A 19,799-nucleotide genomic window follows, 5' to 3' on the forward strand; every position below is an offset into this window, starting at 1 on the left:
CAACATTTCAGTCATGCAAGATGAATAATTTCTGGAAATATATTGTACAACAATGTGATTATAGTTAACAATATTGCACTGTACACTCGAAATTTGTTAAGAGGGTAGATAGTGTTATCACCACCAAAAAAAAATGGTAACACACAACTGATAAATATGTTAATAGCTTGATTGTGGCAATTACCTCACAAGGTATCCATACATCAAAATACCAAGTTATACACTGTAAATACATACTATTTATTTGCTGTGATACTTCAATAAATCTGGAGGGGAAGGTGGAAGGGAAAGAAAAAAACAGCTTTTAGAGTCAAGAACTTTCAAAATGCTGCAATTAATATTATGCTCTCACTGAGCTACCTCTCAAGCAATTAAGAGTGGTTTCCAATAGAGGTTTAATATTGATAAGAAAATTTAAAACCCTCCTATGACATGAATCAACAGGGAAACTACATCACGGGTCCACACACAGGAAATATGCCACTTTGCTATTCACATGACATTCAGTTTCCTTAATAATCCAGGTGCAGATAGAGAAAGGGGACTCTCACATGTTTAGGTTCCAAGTGTAGAGAATACTATTCCCCCCTCCAAAGTGAGTGTTTCTCCACATGTCTCTCCAGAATACCTGCTTCTGGACAAAGCCTTTCCATCAAAGGAGATAATTAATTCCTAGGAGAGAAAGCAGCAGCTACAAGATAAAGTCCCTGAATCTTATGGAAGCCTCTTTGAATATGTATACAAGGGCAGGTGGACATGATTTGTGCTGCTGTTCACTGCTCCAGAGCAAGCTTCATCATGGGCAGAGTGAACATTTTGAATGTACTTCCTCCACACTGTTTGTCTCTGGTGCTGCAGGACCAGAGATATTTATTTAAAATCATTTCTCCATAGTATTTCAAGTGAACCCATTCTAAATTCCAAACCAAAAAATAGATTTCAAAAAGGTTTTCTGTGAAGAACATTTGAGGTTTTAGGCTAGATGGAAAGATTTAGACTTGTAAGAACATTTTCTTTTTTAGCAGGTTTTCTGAGATATAATTGATGTACTAAAAAATTTTGCACGTTCAATGTATACTATTTCTTAACAACTGTTCATTTGAGAGTTAATATGCGCTTCTCAAGCATGACATCTTCCATTGTGAAAGTTACTTATTATAAGAAGTCAGTCTGAATATGGAATTGCTTCTGGACACCTCCAAACATCATTAAGCTATCTAAGAGCTAAGGTAAGCTTTGCAATAGTGCTGATGCTCATTTTAAACTGTTACTTTTCATATATTGTGCACATTATTTTTCAACACTTTTCAAATATATTAAGAGGCTATTTCAACCTTATTCCAATCTTTCAAAAGATATTCATAAATATCATTAACTTAATTTGACAGCTGAAAATTTTGATGTTCATAGAGGTTAAGCAAATTGTAGAACCCAGCTCTCTGACACCAGGCACCATGCTTTGCCATAAGACATCTTCTTTAGTAATGGAACCAATAATGAGGATGAAAACAAAATTTAAGTATACTTCACATACATAAAAGAGAAAATCATGAATATTAGTAACATAAATCATCAGCTGTTTCATCAAGCACAAACATAGAGACCCTTCCTGGGAAAAACTGCTGTGGATAAGATAAGTCTCCATTATTTCTTTGAGAGTAAAACCAGTGATGGTTTTTCTGGAGCTCATTGCATGGATAAACATTTCTCTGTATCACTGCTCCAACTGTTAAGTCTTCCTATCCCACAGTGTATACACAGTCATAAAAAATAACTGAAAGTCCTCTCTGTGTCCACAGCAGTGTGGTGCATGTGTTCACACATGTTCCCTCAATTACCATAATGATCTCTGAGGTGGATATTATTATCCTAACTTTACAGCTGAGGAAACAAGGATGTAAGGTGCCAAAGAAACATATCCCAGATGAAAGAAGATGCAATTGGAAGAACCAGGATTCAAATTGGGTTTTTCTGATTCTCAAACCAAACCATTCAACACTGGAACACACTGTTTCAACATTTTACAGAGAAATCTTGGGTCCCATTCTTTGGAGTGGTATCAGAGAAAGGAGAGTTAGGTCTGAGAGAGAAGTCAAGATGAAACAGCCATTCAGTGAATGCAATGCCACATTTTACTTCCTAGTTGGGAATTCAAAGATTGTGTGTGTGTGAGAGAGAGAGAGAGCGAGAGAGAGAGAGAGAGCTGAATTTCTCAATATAAACTTGCCTCTGAAGTAGTATTAAAGTAATTAAGTAATTATAATTATTATGGTCATTTCAAAAGGAGGTTACTAGTTCAACATTATTTATTTTAACATGACAATATAGGGCACAGATTATGAATTTGGAGCAAGAAATAAAGTATAATCTGAACTAATCATAGCCCTGCCCTAAGTTTTTAGCTGCTTTGTCTTGATCAAAATCCTTAATTTCTCTATGCTTCTCTTTCCTAATGTGTAAAATAACTATAAAAATGATGGTAGTAACCATCCCGTATGTTTGTACCATGTTTTAAATACCAAGATGGTAGTAACCATCTTGTAGGTTAGCACCGAGGATTAAATAAGTGTCTGCAGAAACACTTAAAGCACACTAAGCATGCAGTTTTAGTTAATATTAGATTTATTATTACCACTATTAACATTAGTCTATGAGATTTTTTTCCCATGTGCAAAATGGATAACACAATACCAACCTACAGTTTGTTATCACTAGGAAAAGGAAACATGTGTGTGAAATGTGCTACTACACCATACACACAGCAATCAATCTTTGGAAAGCCTGTTATTACCTATTACACAGTGAATAAATTTTAGTCAACATGCATTATGAGTATTTTAATTAGATCTTGTACACATTCTTTATATTCCCATCACCATTGTCCTGTTACCCCTTTTTCAACTATTATAAGTAGTCTGCTCCTGTGGTTCCTGTCTCCATCTTTCATCCCTTTATTGAACCTCAGCCAACTTCATCCAAGACATACAAAGACTTCACTAAAACAAAATCTAAGATTTCTTCTTTGTCAAATTCCTTTCATCCTTCCACTTACATTCTCTATGGCCTCCCATGGTTCCCAATTTCTTAGAGAGTAAAAAGAAAATTCCTAAGCTTTACATCCATCTTCTACCTCTCCTCACACTTAGCTGCCATTATCTGGGAAATGTACTACTTCAAGTTAGACTCTGAACCATCTCAGGTGGTTAACTTCTCCTGCCTGTGTGTTTACAAAAGTTTCTCATGTCTATACTCTTACCAGAATTTCATCCTAAGAGGCAATTGGAGCAGTCTTAAGAACTCAGAATCTTTTATTTATCTAAAAAAAAACCAAAAAGAAAGAATGCATACTCAATAGAGTCTGAGTATTTATTACTTATTAGAATGGAGAAGTTTAATATATTGAAGGATGCATAAGTTAAATTATGGGATTCTTTCAGGTAGTGAAAAATCCATTACATGAAACACATGGAGAAGAGGAACAATGTGACAGAGTTTGTTCTACTGGGGCTCACAGAGAACCCAAAGATGCAGAAAATCATATTTGCTGTGTTTCTTGTTGTCTACATCACCACTGTGGTGGGAAATGTGCTCATCATGGGCACCATCACGGCCAGCTCATCACTGGGGTCCCCCATGTACTTTTTCCTGGCCTATCTCTCCTTTATTGATGCCTGCTACTCCTCTGTGTGTACCCCAAAACTGATAGTAGATTCACTCCATGAAAAGAAGACCATTCTATTTAATGGGTGTATGGCCCAAATCTTTGGGGAACATTTCTTCGGAGGTGCTGAGGTCATCCTGCTTACTGTGATGGCCTATGACCGCTATGTGGCCATCTGCAAGCCCTTGCACTACACAACCATCATGAACTGGCAGGTGTGTTGGTTGCTAGTGGGACTGGCATGGGTGGGAGGCTTAATCCACGCAACCATACAGATCCTCTTCATCTTTCATTTACCCTTCTGTGGCCCCAATGTCATAGATCACTTTATGTGTGACCTGACCCCATTGCTCAATCTCGCCTGCATTGATACCCACACTCTAGGACTCTTCGTTGCTGTCAACAGTGGTGTCATCTGTCTGTTAAACTTCCTTCTCCTGCTGGTCTCCTACTTGGTCATTTTATATTCCCTAAGGACCTACAGCTTGGAGGCGAGACAAAAAGCCCTCTCCACCTGTGTCTCCCACATCACAGTGGTGGTCTTATACTTTGTGCCCTGCATATTTGTGTACATGAGACCAGCAGCTACTTTACCTATCGATAAAGCAGTTGCTGTATTCTACACTATGATAACATCCATGTTAAATCCCTTAATCTATACCTTGAGAAATGCCCAGATGGAAAATGCCATAAAGAAACTGTGTAGTAGAAAAGCAATTTCAGGTGACAAATAAATGTGCTTGGAGCCAAACATTGATTCAACTGATGCAAACGTCAACGGACATTTTGGATGATCTCAACAAGGAATATGTAAAGGATAAAGAAATAGCCACAGCAAAATAGATTCTCCGCTGAGGGGAACAGAAATAGGCGCAATAAGAAAGGAAAACCTAACCCAGGATCGCTCTTTCCATATTTAGAAAATTCTACCTAATTGGGGTTTAGTTTTACTAGCTTCAACCACGTGTGTGGATTCATTGGTTTCTTCATCTAACAAAATGAAGGAAATAATAAGTAGATTAGTATTAAGCAGTAATCTCTATAATAAGACAGAGAGAATGTTATAGCGCTGCTATTATCCCAATTTTACAAGTAATGAAATTGAGAGGAAAGGGAAGGTTTCAAAGTATATATATTAAAAAGACAGTAATATTTAAGCACATGTATTTAAGACACATAATAAGTATATGTGTCTTAAGTCACGTATATTTAACATATATATTTAAGAATCTGACTGATTTCCTGGACCATGATCCTAACCGCTTTGATACACTGCCAAGAAATGATGCTAGGAAGGTAAGATAATAACCAGTTACCTTTTATTGAGAAAAGGACTGTGCTGGACAGATTGTATGTAACAGTTTGTTCCTAGAACTAAAAATCCAATAATTTTTCATTAATAACTGTTCACTTTGTATGTCATAGCTGATGGTGATACGTTGACTGTAACTTCATGATATGTAACCATTTTATTGTTATAAAACCAACTGTCCACTGAACCTCCATAACAGTTGAGTGAAGATTGCATGACTTTTTGAAATTTCCTTATAGGCTTCAGAGAACTTAGTATTGTTCATATCACCAGTTTAGGCTGAAAAACCATCAGCAAGAATAATGATTCAAATAAAAGAACATCTTGATCTTAGGCATTTCTACCTATTAAATATGCAGTCATACTCCATAAGGGACTTGCCTGCTATATAATAATAGTTTCGTCAAGGTAGCACAATTTCTGGCTAATAACAAATATTCAATAAATAAGTAAATTATAAAGTAAAATAAATTTTCAATAAAATATAAGGAAAAAGGGGTACCGTAGTCTAGGGAATTTTTCCCTGTCTTTATTTGATTCAGATTTTGAGTAGAATTCTAGTTGACCTGTTGAGGAAAATCACAGTTGTTTGTACTCCTTCTTTTGAGAGTGAGAAAGAAAGGAAAACTGAAATTATCAGCCTATGAGCAAAAAGTTTCCCTTCCCTGTCTCAGCAAGATTTCATTAACTTATATGTATGAGCTCTTCATATTATGTTTCTCTTAATCAGTCTACTTTTTGGTAACATTTCATTATTAAAAATTGTTTTGAAAAATATGTGGCTACAGGTACACACAAAGCAATTTCAGAATAAATGTTTTCCATTATTCCATTAATGAATATTTCCATTATTCTTTAATCAATAAATATTTTTGAGTCCAAGTAATGAAGCAGGCACATGGATAGTGGTTGGGTCTTCAGTGATGAATAAAAACAGATCTGGGTGCTGCCTTCTCAGAGCTTAGGATACACAAAATTATACTCCAGAGCTCCGATGGCTATGGGCTGAAGCCAGAATCTACTTTACACCACATTCTTTCTTCCCTTATCATTGCCATTTCATTTAACCCCCTCTTCCTTATAAATCACTTCCATAAAATCCCATCTCAGGAGCTGCATCTAGGGAACCCCATCCAACTTGGAGAGATATGGTTCAAGAAATATTTGTGAATTATAGACAAAAAACTTAATAGAAACTTGGCTTGATAAAATTGTGAAATAGCATTTTGAAGACAGTTACGTGACCAGACAGGTGACAACACATTGTAAAGCTAGAACAAAGACCTCCATAAGGCTGATATGCTCTAAATCAGCAACAAATATATGATGCTGCTTCTCCCATAACCAAGATTCACACTTAATGGTGAAAAGCTGAAAGATTAGCTCATAAAATCAGGACATGTTCACTTTCACCACTTCTGTTTAATATTTTACTGAAGATTAATGTCAGGGAAATTAGGCTAGAAATAGAAATAAAACGCATTCCAAATTTGAATAGGAAGAAGTAAAACTATACTAACAAATCACATATACTTATGTAGAAAAAAATCTAAAGAATACACACACACATGAAAAAAATCTATTAGCACTAATACAAAACCAGTTATATTTCAATAAGCTAGCAATTAACAATCTAAAAACAAAATTAAGAATATAATTATATTGACAGTACCATCAGAAAGAATAAAATAATCAGGAATAAATTTTACCAAAGTGGTGAATGACTTGTACACTGAAAACTAAGAAATACCACTAAAAGAAATTAAAGAAGACTGAAATAAATAGAAATATATCCTGTATTCATAGGTTGGTAGACTTCATGTAAGGAATTAGGAACCCATCTCTCCATGCTAACAAAAAGTAAAAAAGCTGAACTGACTCAAAAGTCAACTAAATCCAAAGTAAGCAGAATAAAAGAAACAGAAAAAATTAGAGCAGAAATCAATACATTAAAAAAATAATAATAATACCAAAAGAGAAAATCAACTAAACCAAGATTCTAATATCTTTTCTATCTGAAAAAATACAATCAATAAGCATATAGCCAGACCCCCCTCCAAAGAAAAACAACTAGATAGAAGAAACAAATTTCTAAAATCATGAGTGAAAAAGGAGCCATCATTGCAGATATCATGGATATTGAAAGAACAATAAAGGCATACTATTAAGACCCCTATGCCCACATATTTGATAACCTCGACAAAATAAACCAACTTATTGAAAGACACAATTGGCCAGAGCTCACATAGGAAGAAATAGACAATCTTAATAGGTCTATATGGACTAAATAAATTGAAACAATAATTAATAACCTTCCAAAACAGAAGACATGAGGCCTGAATGGAGTCACAGGTGAATTCTACCATATAATAAGGAATAAATTTTACTAATTCTCTATAATCTTCTTCAGAGAATAAAAGCAGAAGAAATAGTTCCTAACTCATTCTATGAGGCCAGTATTACCCTAATACCAAAACCAAACAAAGACATAAAGAGAAAATTAAACTACAGACCAATATTTCACATGAACATACATCCAAAAAGACTCAACAAAATATTAGCAAAATGAATCCAACAATGTATTAAAAGAATCATATACCATGATCAAGTGGGATTCATCCCAGTAACACAAGTCTGGTTCAACATTTGAAAGTCAACTAATGCAACCCATTCCATCAGATGATTAAAGCAGAAAAATCTTATGATCATATCAATAGACATAGGAAAAGCATTTGACAAAATCCAATACCAGTTCATAAAAATACCCTTTCATGATAAAAACTCCCAACAAAATAGATTTAGAAGAAAATTTCTTCAGCACATAAAGGCCGATTTTGAAAAGCTCACAGCTAACATGATAATCAATGAGAGTAAACTGACAGCTTTTCCTCCAAGATCCAGTGCAAAGCAAGGAAGCCCACTCTTATCACGTCTATTCAACATAGTACTAGAAGTACTAGCCTGAGAAATCAGACAAGAAAAACAAATAATAAGCATTGAAATGAAAAGGTAAAATTAAAATTGTGTCTGCTGATGACATGATCACGTATGTCGGAAACCCTTAAAATGGCATACACGCATACAAACACACACACACAAACTAATAAAACTAATAAATCAATCCAGTATAGATGTAGGATAGAAAAGCAACATACGAAAATTATTTGCATATCTTTTCACCAACAATAAATTATATGAAAAGGAAATCAGGAAAAGAATCCCATTTATGATAATGTCAAAAATGTTTAAATGTTTGGACAGTAATAGTTTTACTTCTTTTCCAAATCGATTTTTCTTTTTATTTCTTTTTCCTCTCTGATTGCCATGGCTAGGACTTTCAAAACTACGTTGAATAAGAGTGGTGAGAGTGGACATTCTTGTTTTGTTCCTGATCTTAGAGGAAATGCTTTCAGTTTTTCACCATTGAGAATGATGTTTGCTGTGGGTTTGCCACATATACCCTTTGTTATGTCGAGGTAGCTTCCCTCTATGCCCACTTTCTGGAGAGTTTTAATCATAATTAGTGTTGAATCTTCTCAAAACTTCTTCTGCGACTATTGAGATGATCATTTATTTTCTGTTCTTCAGTTTGTTAATATGATGTATCACACGGATTGATTTGCATACACTGAAGAATCCTTGCATCCCTGGGATAAATCCCACTTAATCATGATGTGTGAGCCTTTTAATGTGTTGTTGGATTCAGTTTACTTGTATTTTGTTGACTAAGTTTATTTTCCTCAGGAGCTTTATTTTCTTTACTCTCTTTTTCCAATTACTAATTTCAAACAGACACTATATTTCTACTCTTTTAAGAACTGTTTGAGGGGACTTCCCTGGCAGTCCAGTGGTTAAGACTCTGAGCTTCCAATGCAAGGGGTGTGGGTTCAATCCTTGGTCTGGGAACTAAGATCCCACATGCCACGTGGCACAGCCAAAAAAACAAAGGATTATTTTAGTAATTTTAACATCTTCATATAACAAAGTCTAAAAGTAATCTTTTTTCTTTACCCTAGTCCTAAACTTTATTGTATGAAGTTATTCATTAATGAGAATGACAAAAGGGAGGACCACATTGATATTTAGCAATTAAATATAGGTCTGAAAGAAGCAAAGCTTTAATATATTTATAATACATATGTCCAACAGAATAATCTTTCAAATTAAGTGGCAGAGTATATTATTTACTTTGCAGATATTTTCCCTTCACTTGCAACTCTGCTCAGTTCTATTGGGGTTCTTGCACAGTGACTGGAGAAAGAAGAGTCAACTATTTCTACTTTGCTCTAAGTGAGTATGCAAATCAAAACGGGGAGAGGCAGATAGTTTTTTTTATGATCTTCATAGAAGTAGTATGTAGGATAGCAGAATGTTCAAGGGCTGAAGAATTAACTAGGTAGTCTAGGCATATTAATTTGATATCATGCCATTGGCTTTTATAAACAACAATTATGAGAACTATAAGAACTTGTAGAAATGTGTGCCCCCAAAAAACATAAATGAAGAAATAAAGTGTTATACATGTATCTTCACATATAAAACCATCTATTTTCATTTTAAAATATTAGAAGAAATTTGTATGTTATAATTGTTATATAATATGTGCCAGGTTCTTTACTACCAATATTTGTGATTTTTGTCTTCATAAATCCAAAGTGTTCATAAAAATCATAAATGTGAATGTAGTTTGGAATATCTTTGTTGATGGCAATGGTTAGCAATCGGGCAAAGTGCCAAAGCATGTGGGAATGAGCTGGTGATGGAAGCAGGGTGTTCTGAAGAACACGGATGCATGGATGCAAAGGAAGATGAGATATACCTGATAAGATAATAGCTTTTTATATTTTTTATGAGAATTAAAATCATTCTGTGATATAGGAAACAGAATGTCAAGAAAAAAATGTTTAATATAAACAATGAATTATTAAGAAAATGAAGTGTACTGTGAGTAGAGACCACCATATATTAAGGCTGCTCAACTAATGTTCATCTCTGGGACCATCTGATCCTGCTCACTGGGAACCTACATGAAGGTTTTTAACCAATAACACCAGCTTCACTGCCCTTGTTCCTACACAAACTGTCTGGGCACTTTTATTAACTTCCTTACAATTATAGAATGAGGAGGAAGACACCCTATAAGTTGTGTCCTATAAATCTTCCCAGGTTCCACTTTCTTTCCACTGCTCTAAAGTGTTTTGGGTCACTTGGTGTCAGGTATCCATCTTGCTGACCTATGTATGATTTTGCTTTTCTGCCATATTGGACTTTCACTCACCTTTGGATATCATTTCCAGTTTTGTTCCTGGATGCTATCTGCTTTCAGATTCTTCCAAATCTTTGCCTTCTCTAGACATGCTTGCCCCCATCCTGGTGCCGAAATCTAACAACATAACAACATCACAGACTCTTTTGACAAAGGGGAGAAGACTATACCCTTCATTTACACTTTGAAGAGTGCTACACTTACTGAACCATGAAAATTCAGAGTTAAAAGTTTAAAGAACAGAGATGTTTACATATGTTCTACAAATCCACCTCCAAGTGATTGTTCATCTCTTTTGTGTACCTTCAATGAAAGAATTAATGAGATACCAGAGCGTAACTAATAGTGAAATTATACAAAATTATCACAAATTAATTATAAAGAATATTTCAACATATTAGACTTTCACTTATTTTTAGGTTTTACAACAAAAACATCATTGTAGCCACTTACTACTAACAAAGAAAGAGAAGTCTTATTTAAAACTGTGCAACGAGCAAAAAGGGTATAGGATAAAGAGTCATCTCTCAGTTTATATCTCAGTTCTGCTCTAACTTAAGGTTTGGTCAAATCATGCCATATATTTGCACCTCAATATAGGACTATAAAATGGGTTCCAAGAATTAAGGATAAAACTTGTATGCCGGTTATCAATTAGTTGCCTCTCAGCTACAAATAAACCCTTTATTGCCCACTTCATATAAATAAAAATGGATCCTGTAAGCATTTCTCACCTGAACTTGGCCAGACAAGACAAGCTTTATCAGTAGAGAGCATTGAAAGAGGCATCTCTCTCTGCTTTAAATGTGCTTCTCTTTTCATCTTGTTCTGCCTATGTAGCTTCTAACACTGTGTGTTACAGTGGGGGATACAGGGGACGTCCACTGGCACTTACTTCCATTTTTACTGACACCTCCATGGACAGTTCCCCATTGAGTTTCTGTGGCCCCTCAGCACGAAGATTCCAGTAAATTTCACAGGCACCCCAGTGGCCAGATGCCCAACTCAGCCTAGTTGCACCATAGAGGGGTGTTTTCTGTCAGCCTTGCTCCACCTGCACCCAAAAGGGGTTTTTCCTGCTTGCCACCCAGGGCCACAGTTCCTTGTTCGTGAGCTCAGCCAACCAGCACTGCAGTGGAAGGCTCCCATTGTGCCAGTCCCAGAGACGTTTCATGCCTGCCAGCCTCTGTCCAGCTGTCAGGAACTAGTTCTGACACAAGACAACCCAGTTAAACTCTACCACTCCATGGGCAACAACTACACCTCCTCCATAAGATTAGAATCCCAAGCTTGGGGAGGATGCCCACATTCTAAATATGTTCCTTCCTTGGAATTCATCTCTCAGCCCCAGGTCATTCTTAGGGGTCATTACCCTTTTCATAGTTAATACCCTGATATAATTAATAATTGTATGTGAACTTTTTCTGTTCAAATTACACTGGGATCTGTCTCCTGGCTGGACTGTGACTGATACAATAGGGAAAATACCAAACACAATGCCAGCCTTGTAGACATTTGGGAAACAGCATTTCCTTTCACTGTACCACCAAGATTTAATGAATAAGAAAATTCACAAAAGAATTTATGTTGAGTCCAAACTAAAGGAATATTATTAAACATGCTATTTTCAATAATCAATAATAACCAACATCTCAATGTTACATAAAACAATTTTAATACCAATCCGATATTCTAGATTTGTACCTTTTAGCTTCTGAAGACATTTCAGATAATCAGATAATAGGTAAATATTTATTGATTAAGAAGCATTAAGTTGTGATGAGGAGAGTATGGGATGGGAGACAATAAGTCTACATCTTTAGATCTTTAGATCTTTAAATCCAGTCCAAGCTTTAGATCTGTGCTTAAGTGGCTCTCTGAAAGTATTATTCAATCCCTTGTTAGACTGTATATCTTCACCTATAGATCGAGGCTTGAACTAGATTACCTCCATTACTTCTATCTGTAATGTTCAATGATTCTGTTTCATCACTGTCTGAAGTCACTTTCTTTCTCCAGAGTTTTCTCATAGCGTTTTTGACCTCAGCATTTCTGAGGGTATAGATTAAGGGATTTAGCATCAGGGCAACTATAGTGTAAAAAACAGCAACAGCTTTATCAATGGGCAAAGTGGTGACTGGGTGAAGAGACACAAATATGCAGGGCACAAAAGACAAGACAACTACGGTGATGTGAGAGACACACGTAGAAAGGGCCTTGAGTCTCCCCACTAAGCTATAGGTCTTCAGGGAGTGCAAGATGACCACCTAGGAGACCAATAGGAGGAGGAAGTTTAACAGGCAGGTGAACCCACTGTTGGCAGCAACAAAGAGACCAAGGGTGTGAGTGTCCATGCAGACAAGTTTCAACAAAGGGTACAAGTCACACATGAAGTGATCTATGACATTGGGGCCACAGAAGGGCAGCCAGACTGCAAAGAGGACCTGAATGGTTGCATGGAGAAATCCTCCAGACCAGGCCACGCCCAGCAGGAGGGCGCACAGCCTGCAGCTCATGGTGGTGGTGTAGCGCAGGGGTTTGCAGGTGGCCACGTGACAGTCATAGGCCATCACAGTGAGCCAGATGACCTCAGTAGCACCAAAAATGTGTTCTGCATAGACTTGAGCCACACATCCATTGAAGGAGATCATTTTCATCTCATGAAGGGAGTCCATGATCAGCTTTGGAGCTAAAGAAGAAGAAGTCGTGTCTATCAAGGAAAGGTGGGCCAGGAAGAAGTACATGGGGGAGCTCAGAGAAGGGCTGGTGCTGATGGCAACCACAGTGAGCAGGTTTCCTGAGAGAGGCACCACGTATAAAACCAAAATCACCACAAACACTACTTTTTGCATTTGGGGGTTCTGTGTAAGACCTACTAAAATGAATACAGTCACATTCCTTTCATTCTCCATCTATGTGGTGTGGGTGGTAGAAATTCCGGCAAGGAATGCTTTACCTTAAAAAGAAAAAGGAAAGAAAGAAAGAAGGAACATAAAAGAATGAAATATTCCAAAACCCTGCCTCTTAATAATACTCTGAAAATCTCATGGATGATTCCTTCTTTCCCAAAACTTTCTAGGAATCAATTCCTCAAAATTTCTCTTAGTTGACTGTCTTAGATTTTTTTATTCTGGCTTCAAAGTTATTTTTATATACAACATAGGATAACCAGAAGAAAGAAGCTACATTTCCTTGGTTCTGTGTAATCACAAAAACTTCCTTGAGCATCAACATAATAGAATAATGTAGTCATTAGAAGTAATAATTTTGGAGACTTACAACACCTAAAACTGCATATATGTAATAACATGAACAGAAAACACAAAATAGTCTGTATATCCTAATTATACTTATGTAAATATAATACAGGTATAAAAATCAGTGAATGACACATTTAATTAGTAATTATTTAAATATAATAGGCTTTATACATGTCTTTTAAGAGTAAAATTCAAATTCATAAATTTCATTTATAAAATTTTATATACATTTTGTTTCATCTATGTTAAAAGTTATGTATAAAAAAGTTGATAAGCAAATAATTATATACATATATAATATTTACTTCTGAATGGGATACAATGGCTTATTTTATTATATATTTTAATATTTTCCAAAATTCTGTAGCTGGCATGACTAATTTTAATCAGAAAATAAATACAATTTACATATTTTTTCCTTGGAGACCTGAAATTGAAACAATGAATTTTTAAATTGATTGGAATATGTATGGGGAAACAAACAGGGATTTGTGCATTGGCACATTGTGGGACCCTAAGGAATATTATCTGAATATAATTGATGAAAGTGCTCCAATGTGCTCATAAAATTATTGTGATCAGTTCACCAAATGAACATAGAGTGAGGGCCTGACTGGACACTAACATTGCTGAGATCAAGGTAGAGGGTGAGTCTGCCCTGACTGTCCCATGGATCACTTTTCATCATCCTAAATACTGTCGTTAGTTTACTATCTAAAAGTACTCATCTCTAGTTTTAATGTATGCCATTGAGAGTGACAGGTAATAAGTCAAGTCTGAGTAATCAACCAGATCACTGTAATGCAAAGTTTGTTTCCATTTTCCTGATACGGAATACACATATTACTCAAGTCGACTTTAAGGTAGCATATACAACTAAATTTTGTCATTATTAATCTTCACATTTTACTAGACCTGAGATTCCATGATTTTCTTTATATTTATGTATTTTTAAAGCAAAAAGGCAGTGGAGGGTAAAATGAATTATCTGTGTTACATGTGCGTAGGCTACATAATTAGGCACATGGAAAGGAAACTTCTCCCAGATGATCCCACAAACTCTTCATTGAGAAGCTAGCTTTAGAGTTCCAAGCCCCAGGATAGTGGTCTCACTTCTGCATAGCCCAGTGCATCAGAGAATCCTTCCAGGGACAAGAACACTTGAGAAGAAAGTTTGTGAGCACTTCTAATTGCCAAGTGTTCTCTAGAGAAGCTGATCCTAGGGAGAACCAATAACTGACTGATGTGTTTTTACACTTTCCTGAAGGTCTGTGCCAAAGGTTGGATTTCATGATCAAATCAGACAGAAAACCCTAACTTGACTCATTCATCCTCATTATTTCACTTATTACTTCAGTTTCTTGCAAACCTTGCAGTACTTAGCATATAGCTTTAAAACAGTTCTCTTTTATATTTTTTATCAGTTCCTTTGGTCCCGCACAACACAGTCATGAACACACAAATGAGATAACTTGGCTTATGTCAAAATTAATGTCTTTGATGTCCTCTGTTAGTTGACAGACCCAAACACAGGATCATTTTCTTTTTTTGTCTTAGTTCAAAGACTGTGTTCCTATTACCACTCAAATCTTCTAATACCCATAATTTTGGAGAAATGAGTAATGGACAAAAGTGATTATAGAGCAAAATAATCTTCATCTTCCATAAAATGGCACTCAGACATCAATTGAGAGGTAAGAACGTTAGCAGACAAACATCTTCCTAAGCACAGAAACTTTTGTTACTTGCTTAAATTCCATATACTCAAACATTGAGAAATGCAGACTTCTACTATAAATCTGCTTTTTCTCATTCTTTATAGAATGCAGAGATTAATTTTTACACCATGTCATTCATATAATAATTGTTAATTTTTGTTGAGTTTTGCAATGCACTAGGCATTATACTAAGCACTTTACATGAATTGTTTGATGCAGTTTTCAAAACAATCTTGTAAGGTTGGTACATGATTGTCTATATTTTAAGGAAAAGGAATCTGTGGTTACAAGAAGATAAATGACTTGCCCAAAGTCATAATGATGAAAAAACTACAAAAGAAGACTGTATTCAAATTCAGGATGTCTGTTTCTAGCTCTCTAGCACTTAGTGCCTCTCCAGTAGGAATCCAGTTTACTTCTAGGAATCAGCAGTGCCAGAACTTGGACAAAGCCATCACCTGTGACCACATGTAAGCCATGGCAGTTCTTTTGTTAACCTATGAAATGTAGTGAAAGATGTTACTGAGATCAAGGGTCAATGGGACAAGACCTAGAATTGGGTACACAAAAAATGTCCCAGTACTTTGCATTTTATCATCTCATATGCTCTTTAAATATGAGGAAACTGAGGCCCAGAGAGGAAACACAGCTAACAGACCAGTAGTTACACAAGAATCCAAGTGCTCTAATGCTCAAAACAGTAACACATTCAGACATCTTACGATGACTGTATACCAGGGAAAAAATCACCATAAGGTGACAAAGAGAATTAGCTTTCATCTCTGATCTTTAGCAATACCTCTCTTGACTCTCTAAGAAAAAGGTCTAAATCTGAGGTCAGGGATGAAAAAATTTAGTCATATTGCCAGGACTGAACGATTGCAGCAGAAATAAGATCTTGTCTGGTTAAAACAAGATCCATGAAAGTTTGAATAGGATTCGAATAAAATAGCCCTTGAGCCTTGAGTTTAACAAAGATTCTCAACCACAGCAGAGGGCACATTCTTTTTTTGGAAATGCTGTATTTTCATTCATTCTCTCTTTGGATCTCAGTTTTTGAGCTGAACTTTTCCTTCAAAAAATAGAATCCAAATGCTGTCCTTCTCTCTCCCATGATGACCTAGAAATTGACTTAGGAATCCATAAATTGTAAACCTATCCTTGATTAACTATAGATAAACCAGTATGCAATGAGGAAAACAAATATTTCTGCAAAATATCCTAAAACATCTAAAAGTAATCCTCCATCAAATATCAGAAAGTAAAGCTTTAATGATTTTTAACTCTAAACATCTTAGAAGAAAATGGAAATGTAAAAACTGGATTAAAAATCAGCTATGCTAACTTACTGAGGTGGCCTCTGTACTTAAGAAGAATGCCCAATGTATTCAAGAACAAGAAATTATCTTTATATATAGCTGTTGAAGCATCACGTCATGTAATGGATATTTCTCAAGTCCCCACTGACTGGACATATCTACAGGAAACGGAGAATGTGAGTATGCCACAAATTTATTCGATAGATTCAGCAAGCATTTTCAAAGATCCAATGCCTTGGAAATTCAAGTCAAAGGAAAAGAAAATTCTATGATAAATTTGAAACCCAAAGTCCTTAGGTACTAAGGGAAATCTTCTGATCTTTAGCACCTAGATCCAAGGTTCCAGAACAAGTAAATATTTCAACTACTTAATAATCTCCTCTTATTCTATGCTTAAAATAAGAAAACAACTTTCCTTTTTTTAAATTTTATTTATTTATTTATTATTTTGGGGGGGGTACACCAAGTTCAATCATCTGTTTTTATACACATATCCCCATATTCCTTCCCTCCCTCGACTCCCCCCCCACCCTCCCTTGAGTCCCCCCCACCCTCCCCGTCCCAGTCCTCTAAGGCATCTTCCATCCTCGGGTTGAGCTCCCTTTGTTATACAACAACTTCCCACTGGCTATCTATTTTACAGAAAACAACTACTTCTTGAATCTTAGTGTTTACAGAGTATCCTGAGAATGTCAAAGGACCAATCTTTCTATTTAAGTCTTTGCCCTCCCAGGAATTAATTATCTCTGTTTTTTAGAGATTGTGTCTTAGAAGCAGATATTTAGGAGGATTTGTCCACAAACAACACATCTTCACCTGATAGGTTCTTTTCCCTGAACTTTAAACTAATATAGCCTACATTCCTGGTCTGGAAATTTGGTGATAAAGCAATCCTCATACAAACCCTTGGGTTTCATGAACTGAGACATAAAGAATTGTAAAAGCTACATGAACACCCCCATGGGGTTTCATCCAGATTGCATAACCCTGAGAAAATTTCTTCACTAACTGAAGTTACCAGAAGAGGATCAGATACTGAGACAGCCTCTCAACTGTACTATAAATACATCAGGACATATTCTATCCATAGGAACTTTGTGACTTGATATATTTTCAGACAGTGTGATATCTAGAGTTGGAAAACAGAGGCTAAAATTCTAGTGCCAACATTTCTCATATAGAAATATAGAAAGATATAATTCTGTGCCTTCCCATTGACTTCTTTTAGGCTTTTAAGAATTCCTCTGATCATTCAATGAAAGAAGTCTACCTAGGCAAACAGATTTTTTCAAATTTTCTTCACATGTAACATTCTCAGGTTAGTGGAACATATATTGTAACAAGTACTCTGCAGCCTGGAGTAGAGGGTTTAAGTCACGTGTTATGTGACTTGATGCAGCTATTATATTTAAATGTATGGATAGGCAGTAGATAGAGAATTGGGGAAAATAGTAATAATAGAACCTATTATTACTGAGTACTCTGTCCTTTATTCTGCCAATATAGTGTATAACACTAATTGATTTTTGTATATTGAACCAACTTTGCATTCCTGGATAAATCCCACTCACTCTTACAATATAATCCTTTCTATAGGTCACTGTGTTTTGTTTGCTGCTATTTTGTTGAGCATTTTTGTATCTATGTTCATAAGGGCTATTGGCTAGAGATTTCTTTTCTTGTTATATCTTTGTCTAGTCTTGACATCATGATAATACTCTTGTTATAGAATGAGTTGGGAAGTGTTCCCTATGGGCCTATTTTTGGAAGAGTTTGTGAAGGAGTGGTGTTAATTCTTCCTTCAAATATTTGATTCACTGGTGAAGCCATTTTGGCCTGGGTTTTTCTTTGTGGGAAGTTTTTTTAATTACTAATTCAACCTCTTTGCTTCTTATAAGTATATTCAGATTATTTACTTCACTTGAGTCAGTATCAGCAGCTTGTGTCTTAAAGAATTGGTTGATTTAATCTAAGGTATGTAAATTGTTAGTATACAACAGTTCATAGTATCCCCTTATAATTTTTTTTATTTCTGTAATGCAGGTAGTGGTGAGCCCCTTTCATTCCTCATTTTAGTAATTTGAGTCTTCTATGTCTGTTTTTAGTGACCTTACATACAGGTTTGTTACTTTGGTGATCTTTTCAAAGAATTTACTTTTGGTTTTGTTATTTTTATATTCTCTATTTTTTTCTTCAGTTCACTTGTTTGTGCTCTAATCTTTGGGGGTTCAGTGGTGAATAAAAACTGACCTGCACCCTGTGTTCTCAGAGCATAGGGTCTACTGAAAGACTCCCAAAAGAGTCTTTCACCAGCTAATCCCTTTGCTTCAAGGTAGAACAAGTTCTGTAGTACAAATTATACTCTAGAGCTCCCATGACTACAAGCTAAAGCCAGAGTCTAGCTTAGACCACACTTTTCTTCCTCTACCATAGTCACTTCACTCAACCCCTTTTCCTTATAAGTCACTCCCAAAAGATCTCATCTCACGATCTGTGTCTAGGGAACCCCCAACTAACGTGGAGAGATGGAGAGAGCTCAAGAAATATTTTCAAGTTATAAACAACAAAGAAAAACTTGATAGCAGCCTAGAAGAAGCTGGCTTAATCAAATTGTGGAATGGCATTTTGAAGATCATTACGTGCCCAGATAGCTTACAATACTTTATAAGGCTACGGCAAGAGTTTGCAGAAGGCTGATATGCTCTGAATCAGCATCAAATATTTTTTCTAGATATATACCTAGGAGTAAAATTACTGGATTGTGTGGTAGTTCTATCTTTAGTTATTGAGAAATTTCCATACTGTTTTTCATAGTGGGCCCACCAATTTACATTCATACCAACAGCGTACAAGGGTTCCCTTTTCTCCACATCCTTGAATACATTTTTTATTTGTAGAATTTTTGATGATAGCCATCCTGACAGGTATAAGGTTATATCTTATTGTTGTTTTGATTTATATTTATCTAATAATTAGAAATGTTGAGCATTTTTTATTGTGCCCAGGACTGAGGCACCAAGACTGTGGCTTGAACCACCCACTCCCTAGGACAGGTGTCTGTGCATGTAATCTCCCTTTTCCTCTGAATCCCTTCCCAGGCAGACAGGTCTTGGCCTGATCACTTTTCTTCCTACCCAATTACATGTGCATTATTCTTACAGTCTTCATTGCACAGGAGTCTCTTCTGTCAGTTCCCAGTCAGTTTTCACTGAGAATTACTTCACATGTAGATATATATTTGATGCGATCATGAAGGAAAGTGA

At 35.9% G+C, this 19,799-nt stretch overlaps 1 protein-coding gene and 1 pseudogene across 1 annotated transcript; one reads left to right on the forward strand and one right to left on the reverse strand.

Annotated features, from left to right (window-relative positions):
- Nucleotides 1–3,453: 3,453 nt before the first annotated feature.
- Nucleotides 3,454–4,395, forward strand: LOC130861474 (olfactory receptor 4C46-like). The gene has a single exon (XM_057750391.1). It carries the CDS (start codon nucleotides 3,457–3,459, stop codon nucleotides 4,393–4,395), a length of 939 nt encoding a protein of 312 aa, XP_057606374.1. The 5' UTR covers nucleotides 3,454–3,456.
- Nucleotides 4,396–12,155: 7,760 nt separating this feature from the next.
- On the reverse strand, nucleotides 12,156–13,151 carry LOC130860203 (olfactory receptor 4C12-like; annotated as a pseudogene).
- Between the last annotated feature and the right edge of the window lie 6,648 nt (nucleotides 13,152–19,799).

Source organism: Hippopotamus amphibius, chromosome 9, assembly GCF_030028045.1.
Source record: "Hippopotamus amphibius kiboko isolate mHipAmp2 chromosome 9, mHipAmp2.hap2, whole genome shotgun sequence".
Taxonomy (NCBI): Eukaryota; Metazoa; Chordata; class Mammalia; order Artiodactyla; family Hippopotamidae; genus Hippopotamus; species Hippopotamus amphibius.

Bases quoted from the DNA above. Each gene is read 5' to 3' on its own strand.
- LOC130861474 (XM_057750391.1), top strand. From the start codon at position 3,457: ATGAAACACATGGAGAAGAGGAACAATGTGACAGAGTTTGTTCTACTG.